This window comes from Alexandromys fortis, unplaced genomic scaffold (assembly GCF_014885135.2).
Source record: "Alexandromys fortis isolate MF-2015 unplaced genomic scaffold, M_Fortis_MF-2015_v1.1 scaffold_37, whole genome shotgun sequence".
NCBI classification, from domain to species: Eukaryota; Metazoa; Chordata; class Mammalia; order Rodentia; family Cricetidae; genus Alexandromys; species Alexandromys fortis.
Genome location: NW_026067914.1, coordinates 3,210,260 through 3,232,638, shown reverse-complemented (window position 1 = coordinate 3,232,638; position 22,379 = coordinate 3,210,260). Strand labels below are relative to the sequence as shown.

The 22,379-nt window shown below is 44.9% G+C and overlaps 1 protein-coding gene across 3 annotated transcripts in view; it reads left to right on the top strand.

Moving 5' to 3' along the window:
• The first annotated feature begins 1,142 nt into the window (after positions 1 to 1,142).
• Egflam (EGF like, fibronectin type III and laminin G domains) overlaps positions 1,143 to 22,379 on the top strand; it is a 162,847-nt gene continuing 141,610 nt past the window's right edge. For 2 of the 3 annotated variants that reach the window (XM_050139063.1, XM_050139062.1), the window contains exon 1: positions 1,143 to 1,745. In XM_050139063.1, the coding sequence (XP_049995020.1) occupies positions 1,643 to 1,745 (103 nt within the window). In that variant the 5' untranslated portion in view covers positions 1,143 to 1,642. The remainder of the gene's footprint in view (positions 1,746 to 22,379) is intronic. The other variant, XM_050139064.1, reaches the window with a different exon arrangement.

The following is a 22,379-nucleotide window of genomic DNA, read 5'->3' as shown; positions in this document are numbered from 1 at the left end:
CGCTGAAAGCAGATTCCAGTGTGGCACGGAGGCGGGGGGAGATGACCTCTAGTGGCCTCGATGATCTATGGTGACAGAAAGTATCTCTGCAGAGTCACCTTGCTTGGGTTCCCTGCCAGGCTTCACCTCAGAACTGTAGTTCAGTCTGGATGTAGTTCAGTGTAAAAGGAGAAGCTGCACTGTCCCGGCTTGGACGTCCAGGTACTCGAGTTGAGGGGAACTTTGGGTTTATTAATGGGACAATTGCACACCTGCAAATGCCAAAGGGCAAGGAAATATATTCTCACCTTGCTAACAGGATTGGGTTCAACTGGGATCAAGAGTAGGAATCAGGGACAGGGACGTCAGTCAACACTCCTCCAGGAAGGTTAACTGGAAGGGGCCGGGTGCGGTTCTGTCAGGTGGGGCGTGGCGATCACCCGCAGACCTCAGTTAGTGGCCGCAGTATCAATCTGTGGGGCGCTTCCTAAGGCCTTTGATCTTTCCCCGGGATCTGGCGAGGGCCCGTTTTCCTTTCGAGTGCATTCCTCTTGGTTTATTTATTGTATCTGCTTTCATCAGGGCCTGGAGGTCAGAACGCACTTTGCGCTGGAGCTAGCACTCTTTGGGGGCAGTACTGGAAACTCCAGCCAGCCGCCTACTGCTGGAGGGGAGGGGTTCTGTTCTTGGCTGGGGAGCTAAGTGCTGGTCCCCCTCCTTGTTCCTGTTCCGCAATCCCAGCCTGGCCGGCAAATGTCCCTGTCAGAAACGGGCTTGAAGTTACCAGGATTACAAGGGAGTTTGATCTCTTTCTCTGAAGGGTCTAGAGTTGTCATCCGCCACTATGAGGGGGCCTGTTCCCCAGGCTCTAGACCCTAATCTCCATTCAGCTTTTGCTTCTGAGTGGCCTAGCCTCAGCTCTCCATCTGTGCGCCCTTAAGTCCCATTTATCTTCTTAGCACCCCAGACTTGGCCAGCCCCGCCCCCTTGTCCCCACTTGCAAATTACAGCCCCTCCCTTGCTCTTCCTCTGGAGCGCCAGACAGAGTAGAGTAACCTTTGAGGTGTTAGGAAAAGTGACTTAAACTGGGTGAAACGACACAGAGAGGGCGTGGGGGGGGGGGGGAAGAAGGGTCCCGCCAGAGAAGCCCAGACACCCCAAGATTCCAGAGTCAGGACCCAGTCTAGGACCCTGAACCCGCAGTCTGAGTCAACGAACTCACGCGGAGTGTAGAAGTCGGTCCCACCCAGGCCCCCAATCTAGGTCACCCGCGGGGAAGGGCTGGCCTGGGGGCTGTCTGCTCCGGGGGTGGGCGAGGAGTGAATTGATTCAGACCCTGCCCCTCGCTCTTCCAGTAGATTGTAATTCCATCTCTGGTGGGTCGAGCTGCCCTCCCTCCGGCGGCCAGTGCGTCCCTCCCCTCGGCCTCCAACGTCCACTCCCCAGCCCTGAAAAGCCCTGCAGCCGCGAGCCCGCTCCACTCCTGCACGCCGGGCTCCTAGCTGCTGCCTTGCCTCCTCGGACTCCCCAGTGGCTCCTGGTCCAGCTCTCTCGGCCCCCCACCTCCTCACCCACGCGCCACTGGCGTCCCCGCGTCCCCCAGGAGACGCCCTTTCCCTGCGCGCCCGGGACTTGGTGAAACTTTGCAGACACCGTCGGTGAGATGGATTTAATCCCAACCTCCTTGCTCTGTTTCTTACTCCTGGCCTGCAGCCTCCCACCCGGCGCCGGCGCCGTGACACTCCAGACCGCTCTGCGAAAATCAGGTAAGGCTCTCAGAGTGCGCCACGAGCCATGGTGCCCGGAGCACCCTAGTCCCGGGCTTTGGTGGGGTCGCAGAGCAGGCTGCTCCATGCTGCTCTCTCCGCTGACCGGCATGGGCTTATCCCGCGTAGGCTGTGCGCAGAGCTCAATCGAAGGGTGAGCCTCGCCCTCCCCCAGCTCAGGCGGTTCCAGGGAGATTGTTTAAAAAAACGGATCTGCTTTCCAGAGCTAGCAGAGGTGGTGGGCTCTGTATGGGACCACAGACTGCTAAAAGTTGAGGGCAGCGACCGCTTGGTCTTGGTTACTGAGGGCTGAGAGAGCGCAGACGACTTCAACAGCTCCTCCTGCTTCTTTGAACATCTTATTGGATTCATATTGCCTAGAGCCCAGCCATTTCCTGTTGAGTGTCTGAAGGTTTGCCTGGAGCCCCCCCCCCCCCTTCCTGGCTCTGGTCCTGTCCAAGCACTGGGTAGGGACCTGCACTTTCTCTGCTGTTGGGATACTCTTGTACCCCGAGGCCATTTGTGCAGAAAGGAGCCCTTAGTGGGTTAACCTGATCTTGTTTAGAACCCCTGTCTTTGCTCTGCTGTTCAAACAAAGATGCATGCGCTGTAGGGCTAGTACAAAGGACCTGTGAGAACGTGAAGCCACAAAAACTCGCATTTCTTCTGGGTAAAAGTATGTTTTTTTTTTTCAAATCTACATTGATTTAACTTATGTCATGAGGGAAAGTAGAACATTCGAAACAATAAAGTTCCAAGCATTGCTTCCAAATAACGATTTTTAGTCATTGTTGGCCAGGACCATATTTAGAATTGGGGGGAAAAATCTGCTTTTTCTTAGCTTACTTTGCAAGTGGGGGTTGTCTTATGGGATTAATTACGTCTTCTGAACAATGGAAAACAATCTACTATTTGGATTCAGCCTGCAAAACCTCACAGCAAGTGGAGTCCCCCTTCACAATGTTTCTACAAGAAAGAGGCAACCCAGGAAAAATTATCGGAGTGCAAACAAAATAATCTTGGCAGGTTCCCACTTGGCTGCTTAAGTATTTCTTATTGCTGAAGGATCTATGGGGAGTAGCGGGACTGTCGTCTTTCATGCTAGGAGTTGCTTCCGTCTTCAGGATGCATCCGGGGTCACCTGTATCCCCGTACCTGACTTGGAATTTAGGAGCATTCTTAGCTTCAGCCTGACACTCGGATTGGGAACAAATCTGTCTGCACACCGCCCAGTTCATTTGGGAGGCAAGAGCAGCCACCTGAGGTAGTTTCATATTAAATTGTCTTCTCGCGTCTTCGTATAGCTTCCAGCACTTCAATATAAGGCGCCTTTGAACTCTCTTCCTTAAGAAAACTGCGCTATGATCACTTGCATCCTGCAGGTTTCTGCACATGAAACCACCATCTAGCTGCACGGTTGGAGAGCTCATGCATACATCCATTCATGGCTCTCAGCCTGAGAGACACACACAGGGTTCTCCAAGAATAAACTTCGAGCCATGCAAACAGAGTGTAAAATTATTGTGCAAAAACCTGCTCTATAAAATTGTACACGATTTGCCCCATTTGCCCTTTACTTCCTAATTTTCGGTCGTTCCTCTCCTCAAAACATCTTCTACCCGGTTCACCCAGCATCTTGCTCAGATATTCATGTCACCAATGTATTGTGTTGACTTCTTTGTTTTTATTTGAAGTATTGATGGGGATGATTTTGGAAAAAACAAAAAAACAAAACTTCCTTTTAAATTTTCTTGGGCCCCATCAAGGTGGAAGGTATATTTAAACTAAGCTGCAGCCTAGAAGAACTTTAAAAAAAAATAACTTCATAATTTTATCCAGACAACGACTTTCAGGTTGAAAAGCTGCTTGGGTGAAAATGACAGGTACTTCATAAACTTCAGGGGAAATTTTCCTTGTGGGCTCATTTATATCCCATGGAAAGACTAGTTTTTGATCCGTAAAATTGGTCCAGATTAAAAACTGAGTGTGCCCCAGTTGGCTCAGAAGTGAGCAGCAAGGAGCTCATTTGTAATCTCCCCCAGACACCCCAAATCCTGCTCCAATTCGTATGGGGTGACCTTGTGCCTTGCCGCCCCCGCCCCATAGAAATTGGCTTGCGTGCAGCACTTTGAAGGTGGTGTGGCCTTCATGCAGGCATTGCAAAGCAGTCTGTTTTGTTTAGCCCTTCCTCTTGGCTCAATCGACTTTTGATAAGTACAGTTTAGTTGAGAAGTCTTGGATCCCAATTAACCTGAAGGTTGCCTCTCTTCTTTTTAGAAAGAGATGGGTAGAAAAGAGCACCTTGCCCCTTCCCCCACGGTGTAGAACCTTCTGGTATTGAGCATTAGGAAAGAAAGCTCCACCTATGCCAACACACACAGGAGTTGCCACTGCAGTGCTCAAATAAAGTCAAATTAAATAATAATAAGGGACACTAATTAAGGGCTCGTTACACTGTTGTGAGAACTGATTTCTTTAATCAAGCCAGCAGCCTTGTTTCTTTGTTTTACTGAGGGGGAAACAGCGACTTAGAGAGAAGCTCGATATCTTACCTGAGGCCTTACAGAGGCTAAGTGCTGGAATGAGAATTTAGGTTCTGGTGTTTGACACCAAATCCCAGTCCTCAGCTGTCTTGTTTGCAGAGCTGTGTAGCCTTGGGTGTTTTCAAGGCTGAGTTCTTCTGGGACAGAGCCCTGCAACCTGGCCTTACTGTTTGGTGTGGGAGACCTGTGTCACCTATGAAATATGACATGGGCCCCAAATAAAATAGTACCTAGACTACTGGTGTGGTTTGCAGGAAGATACTGTCCCCTGACCTCCTACGTAAAGAGTGAGTAGTTATTTGCTGGGTTTTTTTTTTTTGTTAGACTTTTGGGCATTAATGCTTGTGGGGGCCAGAAAGACACTGAAAACCCTTGGGGGTAGAATAGTGAGGAGGTGGAGGGTCCTATGTCCATACAACTTTAACACGCCACCCCTGCAGGCCTCCATGGATGTGTAAGCACAGTGAGCTGGAAAGACTTCACTCCTGTTCTGCTGTAGGTCAGAGGCAGGTGAAAACCCATCATTTGACGAGAGGTCCTGAGGGATTTGTCCAAGTCGACATCAAAAGCTGAACTGGGGTGGTGTGAAGACCCCCAACACGCGAGGCCTATAGCCTGCTGCTTCTGCTCCTCAGCAAAAATTTCACGGGGAGGGAGGAGTCACCCAACCCTGGGGACAAGCAGGGAAGAACCCACCCATAGTCCACGGGCAGATCTGTACCTCTGGCCTTCGTTATGAAGGTCATTTCTAGGCAGCTCTGTTGAAAGGAAGACATCTAGGAAAATTCTCCATTTCAGGGGAGCTAGCTCATAGGCAGATGCCCTTTGGTGACGAGAGAGAGAATACAGGCTCCCTAGATGGTTAATGTTGGGTAAGGCTGAAGGCCAGAGGTGATCATTACTGGATTTGTTTAGTTGTCCTTTGCATAGGTCTTAGATGACCACACTTTGTTTAACTGTCCACTAGGGAATGGCTTTTGAGGTGTTTTAGCCGTGATGAATGGCCGTGGTGAATGAGGTTGCTACATGCAGCTATCTATGTGTCTCTGGTTGGATATGCTTTCATTTCACTTGGCAAGGTGCTGAGTGGGATCCTTGCTTCCCATAAAATGGACTTTGCAAGAAAACACTGAATGGTTTTACAGAGTAGTTTTACTCTTCTGCATTCCTAGGAGCAACGTATGGGAGGTTCACTCATCCTGGATTCCCTACAACATCTGGGACATGTTCTAGTTTCATTTCTGCAGCTGTGAGGGGAAAAAACCAAAACCTGACAAAAAGAAAATTAGGGAAGGAAGGGTTTTGCTCAAAATTCCAGGTTGGTCCATCACTGGAAGTGACAGGAACTGGAAGCAGCCTGTTGTGTCGTGTTCAGTCAAGAGCAAAGCGAAATGAATGCATGGGTATTCACTTGCTTCTTTGCTTGCGCTCAGGGACTTCCTTGCTCTTCTATGGTCAGGATCCCCCTAACTAGAGAATGGTGCTGCCCACAGAGGGCTGGGCCTTCCTTCATCAACCCATTTATTTATTCCCATAATTCCCACAGGCCAATTCAGTGTTGACAATCCCTTACCAATATTTTCTTCCCAGGTTATTCTAGGTTGTACCAAGTTGAAAGTTGAAGCTAACAATAAGGCATAATTGCTTCTTTGTCATTTCTCTGGTTTTGTTTGGTTTTGCTTTGTTTCTAATAGGTGAACAATGATATATCTCATTATAATTTTAATCTTTGTTAATGTTCCTTTTTTTATGAGTCATCTGCCTCTCAAGTTTCTTTGAGTCTTTTGACTTTTTATGAAAAAAGAAATTGAGATGTGTGCTTTCTTACTGATTTTTTTTTTTAGTATTCTTTGTACATTTTGAGTGCAGTCCTTTACATAATCCAGACATTTCCTTTGAAAACACTAGCTTCTCAGGTGCTATTTGCCAGTTTTTTTATGCACATATGCATGTGTGTACAGGAGAGTGTGGGTGGCTGGGTACATGTGTGTATCCAGGAGTATGTGGGTGGGTGCTGGGTATATGTGTGTGTGTCCAGGAGTGTGTAGGTGGTTTTTGCGTGTGTGTCCAGGAGTGGGTGGGTGGGTACATGTGTGTGTCCAGGAGTGGGTGGGTGGGTACATGTGTGTGTGTGTGTCCAGGAGTGTGTGAGTGGGTATATGTATGTGTGTGTGTGTCCAGGAATATCTGGGTGGGTAGTATGTAGAGGCCAGAGGACAACTTTGGATCTCATGCTTCTAAGCCTTATCCACCTCTTTTGACAAAGGGTCTCACCTTGGCCTGGAGCTAACCAATTAGGCTGGACTTGCTGGCCAATGGACCTCAAGGGTCCCCCTGCCTCTTTCTCAGCAGCATTGAGATTATAAGTACATGTTACCTGCCCAGAAGTGCTAGCTGGATTCTCGAGATTGGATTAGGATCTTCATGCTTGTGAGGCAAACACTTTACTGACCTAGCTGTCTCTTTAGCCCTTTCCTTTTTTCCCCTTAATAGTATCTTTCAAAAAGAAGAAAATTTGTACTTGGACCAGTCCAACTTTATCACTTTTTAGTTACTATTCCTTTTAGTACAACTTAACCCATGATTACAAAAATGCCTTTCCTTAACTAGAAGATTTTAAGTTTCCATTTAGTTCTACAAGTTATTTCGAGCTACCTTTTAGCATGAGGTGTGGTTTTATTTTATTTTTTTAGATAGGGTCTCTCTATATAGCTTTGGCTATCCTGGAACTCACTCTGTAGACCAGGCTAGCTTATCACTCATAAAGATCTACCTGTCTCTTCCTCCTGAGTGCTGGGATTGAAGTGTGTGCTACCATGCCAGGCCATGAAGTATAATATTTAAATCAAAGTTTCTTTTCTGATTTGTGGATGTACTGGCTTTATTATATGAGCACTGTGCTTGGTGGTGGTATGTATGGGTCTTTGGCTTAACAGATTGCTATGCCTCTGCTCACAGTGTCAGGTGGCATTCAGGCCTGCTCACATCCTCCTGCAGAAGACAAGGGGTAGGTCTGCTGTCTCTCTGCAGCATCTGACAGTGTGGCTTTTAGGGATGTCTCTGTCATGGCATCTCTGTGGCCTGGTGCCAAGTGTAAGGATGGGTATACTGGGGACATGACGATTTATGGATTTAAAGATTTAAAGGGAAGTACCTCCAATACTAGTGTGTTTAGTTCTTTATTGATACAAAACACATGGCATTATTAACTCTGGCCCAAGTACACAGGAAGGAGGGGCACAGGGTCCTGCTTTCCCTCTTGACATGTCTTTTTTGCCTGAGGTTCCAAAGCCAGTGGGAGAAGGTAAAGCTGGGGTTCAGAATTCAAGGTTTCCCTGGAGGAGATGGCATTCTCCACAGTCATCCTTAATGCAGCACAAACCCGTAATCTTTTCCTTTCCACTTTTTCAGTATGTCTCCATCCATATAATTAGATTAAAATGAAGATTTAGGAGAATTAAAAAAGGAAAAATAAAAACCAAAATCCTGGAAGAGGAGAATTAGCTCACAGGCAGGTACCTCGTTGGAGGATGGTGAAGAATACAGGTCCCTCCAGGTGGTTTCTACAGCTGCTGGATAACACCGAAAGGCTAAGGCATGAGGGATCATCCTGGCCTACTTCCCAAGCGCCACCCTAATCAAGCCCTCAAGAGACTGGCAGTACTCTTACTTAAAACTCATATTCTAGACCTTTCCCAGAGTATCTGATTTGGAGGTTTCATCTCTTCTGGATGCCCCCCCCCCCATTTCCTTTAACTAGCCAACTCTAACCCATTACAATGAGGTTGTATTGGTTCTCAAGGAAAACCGAGCCCATAAATCCCCCTCTCTGTGTGTATGGGTAGATGGTAGGTAGACAGATGGATGGATGGATAGATAGATAGATAGATAGATAGATAGATAGACGGCAATATACAGGGATGTATCCTATGCACACATGCGTGTGCTCTCTTGCGTGTGTGGTGTCTAGTAGTTCCTAGCTAATATGCTCTATGAACTTAGTCGTCTAGTCTCCTCCATCTCCATGGGTTTCTCCATCATGTCAAACAACTACAAAGAAACATTTCCTTCTGATCGCTTTTCTCTGTCTTCCTTCATGACTGGATCAAAGCAAGGGAGAGAAATCAAGGTCAGGCAGAGAAGTGATTTAAGTCAAGGCAGTACTTCCCCTTGAGTGCAAGAGCTACGAGTTTAATAACCTTCAAATTCCTTAGGGAGTAGTAGTCTACAGTTTCTTCTCTTCCCTAACCCCCAGGGGTTAATAGGACCGGAAAGCACCCAGCAATTCCAAGTTGGATTTATGAAAGTAGAGTCCCATTTGTCTGAGGGTTATTGTGGGCCTTAGCATCCACACGGCTTGTCCCGTGGATGTCTTGTTTTCCCACCTCCATTTTGAAGAAGGACCCAAAGTGTGGTTTCTATCTCCTGACATAAACCAGCAGATAGAGGGGAGTCCCAGGTGCAAAGCATTACATGAACGACCAGCAGAGGGCAGACTTCCAGAGTTGGCTGGACCAGGTCTCAGGGCTGCAGGAGCCTATAGAAGTCCTCGACTATGCAGTAAGAGTTTTCAGGGTACATCCCAGGCATCCGTCTTTGAAACAAGAACTTCAGGAGAGTTGACGACATACTGATTCACAGTCTACACATGGAGAATTTGGGCTCCTGTGCTTCCCTTTCTTCATACCCCCATGCCGCTATTATCTCTTCCGCATCAAACTGTGGCAGCCAGCAGCAGCGTTTGGGCAGGTCTAACTAAATTAAGCAGCTCAGTGGGGTTTCTGGAGGTTGGTCTGGGGATTGACTAGCTTCTTTCTTCTTTGGCTGATGCTGTCACTATTGCCCTTTAGAGACCGGGGGGGGGGGGGGGGGGGGGGGGAGGGGAGTTGGGGGGGGGGGGGGGAAGGAGGGAGGAGAGGTCTACCTTGATAGACAGCCCAGGGTGACTCTGAAGAGGTAATCCTCCAGCTTCAGGCTCCTGCGTGGCTTGCGAACTTAAGGTGCTGAGGTCTTTCTGAAGTCAACCCATTCACACCCCCCTTCTCTACTTGCCCGTATGATGTAGGATGTAAGGGATGGTTGCCCCTAGAAGGTTAACCCTGCAGAAAGAATAACAGCCACACCTCATTCCACATAGATAAGCCCTGCCCTCCCTTCTTCTGTCTCTCACCACTGTGAGGCTGGGTCGTGATCTTGCAAGGGTGGCTCCTGACGGAGCAGGCATGCGCACACTTCAGTCTTTCCGCAAGTTTGGGGCCAAGGTCTGAGCTTTCTTATTCTTTATTTGGTGATTTGAAAAGCTATGTAAGCTATGCAACCTTTCTCTAATTTCCTTTTCTGCAATTAACAAATGAATAGATAATAATAATAATACCTTATAAGCTTGCTCAGAGGATTATTGGGGCAAGGCATGTATCAAAGCATTGGATAGGACTGACTGATGCTTAAAGGCAAAAGGAAGAAACTTTTAATCTGAATTGGAAGGAAAAGCCTGAAGGAATATGTGTACATATGTGTTCACGAGTATCCTAACAAACTCGAACATTGTGTTATCATTTCTTTTTATCTTTCCCCATACATGTCATATATCATTGCGTGTGATCTAACTTGTAGTGACTTATAAACATTTCAGGTGTTTTATAAATAAATTAATTTATGAATCAAAACTCATTCAGCCATACACCTTGATTTTCTGTTTGGAAAATTAGGGCTGCCAAGAGCACATGTTTCCTCCGAATGAATGACCTCTGTAAAACAGTAGAACCCTTGGGGCAGTGCCTGAATTTTACCTGGTAACTATTTCGGGTGAAGCTCTACAGGGGAAGGAAAGCTGTTTCTGAAAGAAAATCTTGTGCTTGATCCGTGGCAGGGTGTCAGCCTAAGTCTGAATGAAGCCAGGTGCTCAGAGATGGCTCAGGTCTTTTTTTTTTTTTTTCATTTTTTTTTAAACTGTTTCCATTGTGCTATACACTTTCCTCCGCTTCCTTTCTTTCCTCCCCTCCCCCATTCCCTCCTCTCCTGTGACTCCCACGCTCCCAATTAGTGGTGACACAGACAGGCAGGCCGGGCCTGTGAACTTCCTGCAATGATTCTTCCATTTCCTTGGCTATAAGAAACCCTCACTTCCCCCAAGTAACCCCACTGCTACCTTACTTCAAAAAAAATCAAAAGAAGTAAAGAGGGCCATGGCTTTGAAAGAACTGAAGTCCTGTGTCGGGATAAGATGTTCCAGGTTGAGTATCCATAACCCAAACTCTGAAATGCCAAATCCAAAGCTTTTGGAGTACCAAGATGGCACCTCAAGTGGAAAAAAAAAAAAAAAAACCCTCATAGACGACTTGGTCTGTAAAATTGAGTTTCATGCACAGGATTACTTAGAATATTCCATAAATTACCCTTCGGCTGTATGTATAAAGCGTTGGTGAAACATAAATGCTTTGTGTTTTGACTTGGATCTCACTCCCAGCAAGAATCATTAGATGTATGCAAATATTCCTGAATCTGAAAAAAAAAAAACCTCTTGTTCCAAATCAATTTGTATAAAGGAAATCTGCCTGCTTCAGCGAAGAGTAATTGCAGTAACTATTGGTACTTCACCAGCCAGGCCCGGCAAGTCTGCCCTTCCCACAGCTCTGCTCTCAGCTGTTTGTATTTCTAAATCTCCCCCTTCTCACTCCCCTAATGACACTTGAGATGCGTTTCTTATCTGACTCTGCAAATACTGAGCAATTGAAATTTTAACACTCGTATTTGCTGACGGGGCACCTCCCCCCCCCCCAATCCTGAATCTGTTTTAATACAATGTTAATGCTATTTATTTTTCTTGCTGCAATAAGTTTATATTAGCCTTTTAACAGTTTACACTGTGCAGAAGGAGCCGTATCAGCAGCCCCTTTCCTGTAACATCTGGGCAGTTGGGAACATAATACTTAAATATAACCTGCATTTAAAGCCTTCCTTGGACAGATGGCTAATTTTATTGATCTAATCTTACACTTAGGAATAGGTCCCATGATCCTTTGCTCGTAATTCTTGGAGCGAGCAGAGAAATAAATAAGATGGCCGATGGTTGTGAATTAGGAGGCCGCTACATGCCTGTGATTTATCTTTTAAATACTTCTGTATAAACGGTGGCGGTATGAATTGCCTGCATCTCTGCCCTAAGGGAGTTATGATAATGCTTGCAGTCACACAGGTAGGAAGGCAGCACTCAAGGATGAGCGTGTGCATCCATTTCCACCTCTTGGTGACAGTGACATAGCATGGTTCAGTGTGGACCATCACCTCTGCTCTGGGCAGGCATCCATGCCCCTGGCCTGCTTAGTTATCATTGGAGCAATTTCACTGTGAAGTCCACTCTCAAAGACAGCTGCAGAAGTAAATTCACACAAGAAACTGTGTGTGGTAGAGGTGCGTGCGTGTGTCCTAGGATGTGGGCGGTGAAAGCGGGAGGCTTGTAAGTTCCACATAGTGAGACCATCTCAAGAACAAAATCAATCCAATTAAACAAACAAATAAAAAACATCACAACAACGACAAACCAAAATTCACACTAAAGGGTTTGTTAACCGGTGTTAGATGAGTTTGCATTAGTGAAACACATGATTGGCTAAGGACTTTGTATATGTCCCTCTAACTTAATTCAGCAATCCTGGTTCCGTTTTCTTCACGTGACAGCAGACACATGAGTTTTGTTTGTCCTGTTTCCGAATAGTGATGTGTCTGTTGCTGCATGTGCAAGTAGTTGCTTGAAGTAATCCAGCCAGTTAACACCCGCTGCTGGACGAGCAACTCTAAATTTTGGTTTATTTTCCATTTATTCAAAATCCAATGTGTGTGTTTCTGGTTGGTTGGCTGTTTCCTCGGGATGACTCTCTTGTACGCGGTGACCTGGAGATCTTACCATCCTTTCTTTAGTATCTCCATCTTGTAAAGCCACTATCTTCAAGACAGGCCCCTAAAAGGGAAGTGACGAGCATGAAGGTTTGTGGGAGAGGCTTGATGTGTCAGAGCAGACCACAGTCGCATGGCTCCAGCTGACTTGCAAGGGTTCCAAGAACTGCATTTCAGGCAACTGCATGGGAAGAACCTGAACCCAGGGCAGTAGTTAGCTCTGATACACTATTCTGAAGTTTCTTAGAAGGACCAAGAAAGGTGTCGCCAAATCTGTAGAAACAGGTTATCTACAGTTTTTGTGTCTTTTGAACCTGGATGAATTTGGCCTGGAGTGTACTTTCATTGTAGTGCACAATCTTGCTTGAAAAGAAAGTGTTTACTGTTTTAGGTCATGTGCTGTTGCTATATCAGAGTGAATGAAGAAAAGAGTAGCCAAGGATCAGAGTGAACAAAGAAAAGAGTAGCCAAGAATGGGCACTTATGAAGCAAAGGGTAGCTAAGATGGGTACTTATGAAGAAAGAGTTCCATTTGTGCTCACAGTCATGATCCAAGATCATAAGGCTGCACCCAGTGCTATCCTTGCTGGTGAGAACCCTGGAGTGGTGCAGAGAGGACATGCGACATAAAGAAGGGAGAGAGTGTGTGTATGTACCCTTTCTCTGTCTCCTTTTATCAAGGCACCAGGACCTAAGTATGAACGCTCCACCCCAGTGATCTCATCCAACCCTAATCGCCTCCCAAAGGCCCCAGCTCGAAGCGCTGTACTCAGATTAAATTTCCACCCTCTTAATGCCTTACAACGGGGATTAAATTTCAACACATGTTACCTAAGGGGATGCAGCCAGACCATGTCCGAACTATGTCAGTTACCATCTGTCTTATTTGTCACAAGCCAATATAAGGAAAAGACCCTAAAAGCCAGGCAATCCAGATGACTTTGATCAGCTTGGAACAGTGCCCTCAATATGTAGAGAACTGTGTTAACCAGGGCATACTATCGCTCCTCCATGCTGGTTGAACTCAGACAATTCCTAAAGCTCCGGTGATTTGATTTCCAGAATGGAAATATTCTGTCCATCTAGGTTCCTTTTCACCCTCATGGCTGGTGCAGAGGAAGTCCGACTCCTGCACGCTATGGGCTTCCCATCAATCACGTGGCATAGAACCTACTGCCTTTCTCTGGACTCCCCAAACTTTTCAAGACAAGTGAATATGCGCTGTATCTTACTCCATGGTCTTACATTTTATAGGAAGTAATAATAATCCCTTTGTAGCGAGTCAGTTCAGTGGTTCTCAGCCTTCCTGATGCTGCGAGCCTTTAACACGGTTCCTTATGTTGTGGGGACCCACAGTCAAAAAAGTTATTTTCATTGCTACTTCATAACTGTAATTTTGTTACCAGGATGAATCGTAATGTAAATATCTGTGTTTTCCGACTGTCTTTGTGAGTTGCGACCCACAGGTTGAGAAACTCTGAATTTCAGCGTGGATTCCTGGGACTGGGGAGATGCTCCATAGGGTGTCTTAGGGTTTCTATTGTTGTGAAGAGACGCCATGACCACAGCAACTCTTAAAGCGGAAAATGTCTAATTGCAGTGGCAACAGTTTCAGAGGTTTAGACCATTATCATGGCAGCATGCGAGCAGACATGGTGCTTTGAAGACAGACGCTAAAAAGAAATCCCACACTAGCTCAAGAACTGAGTATAATAAAGGGTTATGTATTTATGGGTAGACTCACAGATCACAGTCCTCTGCTTGAATGGGGAACAGCAACGGAATCCCGCAGCCGGAAGAGAGGCCGGACATGCACGCTTTACATCGGCATTTATTGTATATGAGGCTATGCCCAAACGGGTGGGTAACTTAAAGGCTACTGGCTGTAGGAATTCCCAGAGCAGTGCTTGAGAAGGAGCTGAGAGTTCTTTGTTTTGATCCACAGGCCACAGCAAGTGAACTATGTCACTAGGTGTAGCTTGAGCATATATGAGACCTCAGAGCCCACCCCCACAATGACACACCTCCTCCAACAATGACGCATCTATTCCAACACAGTCACACCTCATCATAGGGCAACCTACTTTGGGGTCATTTTCTTTCAATCCACCACAGAGGGTAAAATGCTTGCCACAAAAGCATGAGCGATTACCCAGAACTCATGTTTAAAAAGCTGTATGTGGTGGCACAACCTTACAATCCGAGCCCTGGGGAGGTAAAGACAGGAGGGTCTGTGGGACTTGCTAACCAGCCAGTGTAGCCTAATTGGTGAGCTTGGGGTTCCTGGTGTCCACCTCTAACATGCACACATTTGCACACATTCATTTATGCGTGTGTCTGTACATACATAGAAGATAAATAAAATAATAAATAAAACCAAATAAACATATACGTTGTACTAGAATGTGTGAATAAAAATAAAAATACATTAACTAAAAATTAATAAATAACTAAATAAAAATAAATAGCAAATAAATGGTACTCAAATGTACAAAGTAGAATTTTAGCCGTTCCACCCTCTAGTTTTCGAGAAATGCCTCTATTTGTGCTCCATGACAGAAAGAACTCTTCGTAGTAGATAATTTATTCAGTAAGAAGCTTCTTAAAATATAATAATCATCTTTTACATATAACACCCTGCTCTGACAAGGATGGAGATAGTGTGGATAGATCCTATGGAACAGAAATTCACAGGTTTTGTTGAATGATTTTCCTAACCACATTCAGAAAGATGATTTCATTATGACTTTGTCATCTTTGTCCCATTAGGAAGTCAAGGCAGGTGACTTAGAAAGAGGAAGATGATATAGCCAAAACATGAGTCTGGACTGACCAGCAGTCTAGCCCTGTTGCTTCTGGTCAGCCCAGAGGTATCTCTGATGGCGACAGACAAAATAACAGTGAAACTCCTGGCAGCAGACTTGATTTTCGCTCTGTTGGATGGCTTGCTATCTCGTAGACTTATTTGCTTTCCCAGTACTGAACGTTATCCTAACATTGATCAGACCTTGGAACATTTCTCCCTTATCTCTGCCCGGGAAAATGTAAGACCAGACTACATTGCCTGTGGAAGGGTCTCACTGGTGATATTTTCTCTTCATCCAGCCTTCTTTTAAGAGGCCGTGTGCAAGCCATGGACACTCTGGAATGACTGAGGGCTGTCTTGCCCTCGGTTGACTGGTGTGCATATGACAAACCCTGAGTCCCCTGGTGTCTCTGATAGGAGGAATTTTTCGTGTCTCGGGGACCAGCCAGATAACTGCCTAGCTTTGAAGTTTCTCATCCCTCAAATATTCAGCCACCTTCTTTGGTAGTAAGAAATATTTTTGTTAGTCTTCCAAAATGTCAAGGCTTATCATTCAAGTGCCAAGGTTTTCTCTGATGCTTTGAGAGTTTCTAATTGGTGTCATGAAATGAATGAACCATTTAATGGCTATCCAAAAGTAATGGATAAGCCCCAGTTACAACCCATTTGCAGAACAGAGGAATGACAGAGAGATTCCAATCAGATAAGGCTGCATTGGAATTCTAGCTTCAACCTTTACTGTTGTCTGATTCCAGATGAGTACTTCATTTTTTTTCATTCTTTATGTTTCTCATTTAAAATTTAAGCTTCATATGACCTAGAAAAAAAAGTTATTTAGGTATGCCTATAAAATCCCTACACATTTGGTGTTCATTAATTAGGTTGATTATGCTTTATAGAGTTTATACAGTAGCAGAGATGGTAGTTTTTCCATATTGACACAATCTCAGACCTAGATGACATTGACATAATTATATAAATGAGCCCATGAAAATGCAAATGAAAGAATTCTATTGCCTTAAATTCATATTGCAGATTTTTAGGTTATATGCCCTCAAATGATGCATTTTGATATTTATATTAGTTATAAAGTTCATGTCCTTGTCTAAGACCTAAAGTCAAATTTAATAAAAATAGTCAATGTTCATTATAAGCTCAGGAAGAAAGGGTTTAGCCACTACAGTAGCAATAGATTTTTATGTGTTAACTATCAAAAGGGAGGCTGTTTGTAGTTGGAATATTTTCTTGAAGTTCCTTAGCAACCTTTTTCATCATTCAATTAACAAAATAAACTTGCTGTTTATTTTTAAGAATTAAGTTTTGTCTTTATTTATCTGTATCGGTGCACACTTATGTACTGGTGGCTGCAGAAGCTAGAAGGTGTCGGATTCCCTGAAGCTATAGTTATAGGTGGTTTTGAGCTTCCCAGCATGGAATCTCAAACCCAGATTCTGGTCCTCTGGAGGAAAAGCATGCACTCTTATGACTTGAATCTCCAGCTCAAAAGTGCTAAGTCTACAGTAAATGCTGTCTCTAGGCTGTCCTGAAACTTACTACGGCTCTAAGAATGACCTTGAACTTCTGCTCCCTCTGCCCCTTCTTAGTCCTGAGGTTAGTAGTGTGCAACCCCAGACCCAGATTTGTTTTTCTCACTCCATCTTTGATTTCACAATATTTTATCAAAATGACTTTCTCCAAATCCAGTTCCCTCAGCCTTCTAGACGCTAACATTGGGCACTCCTGTCTCCTCACTGAATTCAGTTCACGGCCTGTTCTCCAGCCAAGCTAGATTGCTTGTTATTTTATAGACCCTCTCTTCATTTTCCAGCACTGAATGCTGTCCACATGTTAGCCCGACTCTTAAAATATCGCTCCCTCGTCTCTGCCCAAGGAAACACCTTTGAAGTATGACTGCACGGCTCCTGGTCTGAGAGTTTTCATATGATATGGCCCCTAGGCAGAAGCCAGCCCTCCGCTCTCCCGCTCTGCCTGGTGTCTTGGCTGTGGTGGTCTTTTGCTTTGGGTGCACTTGACTCATCTCTCCTATTCTTAACTTGGCCAAGAAAAGCATTCTAATTTCTCTGCTTTTGCCCCTCCGCCATTGCCTGATGGAGTGTCTTGTGTGAGACTGGCCCTTCAGCCGACAGCTGGGAGATGGGAAACAACAGCCTCATTCTGGGCAAATGCGTTTTCACATCGTGTGATTAATTCGGTCCCTCTCGCAGCTCCCAAACTCATTTCCTTCCTCAAGTGCAATACAAAAAAGGTGTCACCTCCATGTGCTAACGTTGTTGCTCAACCTGGGCAGACGTTTGGAAACCCACACAGCAGTATGATTTAGAGAAGGGAATGCCCCGGGGAGTCTGTCTGCAGCAGCAGGTAATTTAAACCCCACCTCAGCCTGCTGCCGGGCTGTTGGCGTTGTCAGAGTTTTAAGGAGACCCTGATTGAGTCTAAACTGTGAACGGCATCTCTGTGGCTACCCAGAGACAGTCTGCTCTGAAATAACCTGTGGGGCTCGGACTCACCTTGCATGCCTTTCAGAGGTTAAGAAGCCAAGGCAGGACTATGTACTTAGACGCGTTAGGAGGGACTCGAACAGTCTCATCTGCCTTTAAAGCCGGAGCAAATGAGGCTTTCATGGGAATGGGATGATGGAGAAGGTCACATTACTGGAGATGGGCTAAAACCAGTCAGTCTACTGTAATGAGGTCTGGCTGCAAGGTCGGGAGGAAAACAGCACCCCAGTTCCTCCAACATTCATCTTCGGCTTTATTGTGCTGACCCTGGCTCGCTTCCAAAGATCAATTCTGCAAACCCTGGAAAGTGAAGCGGTCCGAAGACTGGATTTTTGCAAAGGTGTTTTTCATCGTCCGTCTTCTGAGGACCGGTGAGCCTTCTGAAATGAGTGCTTCCGGACAGCCAGATTGGAAGCACCCAATCGATGGACCAATTAGCTGACTCCTTGATCTAGCTGTATATTAAGATGTATATGATGATGTACACACACACACACACACACACACACACGTGCGTAGTGGAGAGTTAAAAATGAGTCCTGTTACAATTGAAGTTAACAATGAATCACACAAATGGTTTGGTGGTAAGAGAACATGTGTGTATGTCTGGAACTGACTTGGAAGTGCACTAGATTTCCTGACAGACGACTGTTGGACAGACTATTGGACAGACTGTTGGACAGACGGTAAGACACTGGTGTGGAGTCCTAGGGGTGAGCATGCACGCGCTCCCTCTAACATTCTTTCACTTTTCCTTGGGTTTCAATATTTTCAGGATAAACTGATGGAAAAGATGCAATAAGGAAGCAAGTAAGGTGTACATTTTTACCCATAAAAGTGAGGTTCTAACATGGTTGGCTCCTCACACAATTGTGAGGGTTTTTTTTCCCCTTTGTGAGTATATGGCGTATCCCTATATATGTCTGCATACATGTTGGATGTCTTCCTCAACTGCTCTCCACCTTAGATTTGAGACAAGGTCTCTCAACGAGCCTGGAGCTCACTGATCTGGCCAGACTGCCTGGCCAGCAAGCTCTAGGGACCCTCGGGTCTCTGCTTCTTCAGTGCTAGGATTATAGGATTGTGGCACCAGACTTGACTTTTTTGTTTTTTGTTTTTGTTTTTTGTTTTTTCAAGACAGGGTTTCTCTGTAGCTTTGGAGCCTGTCCTAGAACTAGCTCCTGTAGACCAGGCTGGCCTCGAACTCACAGAGCTCCACCTGTCTTTGCCTTCCCAGTGCTGGCAGGCCTGACTTTTTTACATGAGTTCTGGAGATCCAGACTCACGTCCTCTGGCTTTCGTTGCGAGCACTGTCACCACTAATTCATCCCCCAGCCTCAGACTTTGCACTTTTGCCCTTGTGCCTCTGTTCTTCATCGGAACACCCCCAGCTCTTCTCTGTCCTGCCCTGTGCTCCAGAGAGCTGACTCCCTGGACTGAGCCTGAAGAGGGGGGAGGAGAGCCTGGCGGAACCCCTCCTCGATTCCTCACTGATTTTGCACTGCTAAACTGGCAGCAGCTGCGTTTTCCTAAAACTGGCGCTCTTGCCATTCCATGGCTCAACTGCACTGGGCTCCAGGAACAGCACTGTTTGTATTTGTGTGTTCAGCCCTGCCAGTAGTAACTGCATCACACTGGTGTGCGCAGGAGTCCTAGATTCCCTTAAAGCTGTTCATGCTGCTATATTTTCATTGAAAAGTCTCTTAATTAAATCCGTTTTAAATGTTAAGTAAATTCTTCTTCCTGCTGGGACCTTAATTGATACCGCTGGTACCCCTGTTTTGTAATAAATGCCTTCTTTCGCCTATGTTCCTCCCAGGGTACACACACAGGGCCCTGGTTTGTGTGTAGCTAACATTTACAACACTCCGAGGAGCAGGTCTGATTTAGTTGAAGGCTGCCTGCCTTAAATCCATGCAGTAACTATTGGTTAAACAGAAACTTTCATCTCTGGAGAGTGAGCTTGTCCGCCAGGTGAGGATCCGATTGCCACTTGGACACGAGCTGGATAGGGCACACCTGTGGCTGTGAGGGGCTAAGAACTAATGTCGGTGACCTCAAAGATTCTCCACAGAAATTCTATCCATGAGTTCTAGAGATCTCTCTACAACGTTGGGCCTATAGGATTCAATATGCATCTCACAGATGACTCAAAGAGTGGGTTTTATGTTAGGTATTCTTCTCATGAGAAAATAGAAACAAAAAATTAAGAAATTGCTCTTGACAGATATACTATGCTAAGTTTTGCTGAACGTAGAATTAAATTAAAAGATAAATGAAGCCTTTTTTTTTTCTTGATACTGCCAGATAAATTACAGGGCTGAATTTGAATTTCAGACAGACCACACATGTACTGAATCAAATAAATCATTTTTAGTGTGGATGTTCCCAAATATTTCATGGGGCATACTTCGACCATAAAAGGTAACTGTTTATCTGGTGCTGAGATTTAACTTGACATTCCTTGTTTCCGTGTGTTAAATATGGCACTGCAGCTATCAAGTCATCGTGGTAGTGTGTCACGTTGCTCTGGCTCAGTCTTGGTGCCCCTGGTTCCTGGAGGCAGTATCTGTGTCTCTAGTAGACGTGGCAGAGGGAGAAATCAGAACCGTACACCTGGAAGATGGCCTAGAGGAACCTGAATCTGAGTCTCATCACTTACCAACTAAAAGAAATGGGACCAGGAAAAGGGGTTCACTACAAAAGAATTAGGGATTTCCCCTGAAGAGGGACCAGAAATATGACATCTGATACATTACACCTGCTCAAAAAGATAAGGTCATTTATTGTTGTCTTTATTCCAGTAAAAAGAACTGGAATTCTTTTTGAAAAACTCAGAGGCACCTGGCCACATGTGAAATGAAAGGAAGATAAATTTTTATCTCTTAGGAAGTCTCCAAAGTAACCTGAGTTCAGGGAGGACAGCAAGCTTCGGGTTCTTGTTGCTATTGTTGCTTTTGTTTTTTTTTTTTTTCCCACTTCTGGTTAGATTAAGCTTTTCACTGATTCCCATTTTTTGCATATATTAAAATTTTCTGATCTGATTTTTTTGGCTATAGTGTTTAATAGGATTAATAGAACTGAACACGCTTGTTTAGAAGATTGTATTAGTTCACACCGCTGTCTTTGAATAGATTAGCAGAGACAGATCTCAGAGAAAGAGTTGAATGAGAACAGCTTGTTTGAAAGGTGCAAAGAAAATAAACAAGGAGGACAGGAGAGGGGTAGAGTGAGTGAGGCTTTCAAGGAGGATGGGGAGGAACAGGGAGTGGGTGGGAATCTCTTATCAAATATAGTACAGGGGATGACTGAGTTAAAATTCATGGAAAAAAAAATTTAGACCATGACCCAGTTTTGACCCGAGAGGCAGGGAGCAGGGGTTTTCAGAGCGGTCCTGCCAGACACTGAAGGAGGCTGCTGGGGCAGGGGCCCTAGTTCTGCAGCATGTCCCTTCTGTTTGGCATATGAGCAGAAAAGATACTTTCTCAGCATCTTTTGAGAAAGCCTCAGGCAAATGCTGCAGATCCTGGTAGCTAGAAATGGGCCAAAAAGCTATAGCTGGAAGGCTTCTGACAAGGGCAACAGTTCTGCCACACCACTAACCGACTAGTTTGGCTTGGAAATGCAGGACTGAATACCATTTACCATTTGGATAGAAATCGCCGGCTCTCTCCTGCATCACATGAAAGCTTCATACATTGTAGTTCCTTGGTATCGGTGGCTTTACCTTCCAAGCGTTCCAGGCCCCAGAGTCTGCATCCATCCAAACACAGTATATGGAAAATCCCAGGCATGAACAATTTGTTATGTTAAGTGAGTGCTTGCTTCTCGGGAAATGAATCATCCCCATCCAGTGTTTCCATGCTGTGTAAGCTACCTGCCCATTAGCCATTTAATATTTCCTCTCATATTATTAGATGAGCTATCTCAAGACCACAGTGTTCAGGCAATCCCTGTTTCATTTAATAATGTCTCCCAAATTCAGGAGCAGTTATGTTGGCAGCTTTTAAGCAGAAGATTATTAAAAATTATTCTATTTTGTTATGATTACTGTTATTACTCTTGTATCATTCATAATTTGTAAATTAAGTTTTATCATATATATAAGTATATATATGACAAACAAAACTGATTACATACTTTGAAATGTCTACAATTTAGGAATCCACCACCAGAGTCTTTGATGTTTGGGAACTCCAATTTCTGAATTCTGAGTTCTAACTCTCACCGTGATTTTTCAGGGCAGAGAGATATCTGCATCATGGTACAAAACACAGTTATTTTATTGACCCACCAGTTCCCTAGGTGAACTACTGGGGTTTTGATCTGAGAACTACCATCGAAATCTACTAAAACAAACAATCAAAACATTTTCTTCATTCGTTCTTGGGTCGGTAGATCTCAGCTTTCGTTACTTAAGTCATGTCCTGTTGAGAGGTTGGTTCATATATTCTTGATTGGTATAATGGGTAAGAATTCACCTTTGGATTGAAAGGTACGCCTTCACTAAACAATAATGACTAATGTTTATATAGTGCTTGCTGTGTGCCAGGGAATGATAATAACAGTATAGCCTCAAAAGGCTGGAATTATAGAACCCTTGGATTCTAGCAGGAAGAGGGAATTTAGGGTGACTGCGTTCTATAAAAGATATTATCATTTTCTTAAGGTCGTCATGCTAGCTTGGGTAGACCCTACTCCAGGGTCCCAGTTGTCTGACCTCTGGTCTGCTGCTCTGTCTACAGCTAGATCTACCTGCAGGACTTACAATGGAGAAGGGACGTGCAGATTTTACTTCTATTGACTCGTTCTTCACTTTGGAATTTAGTCTTTGCTTATGTATATAGAAGTAACAAACCATTAACCCAGGCTT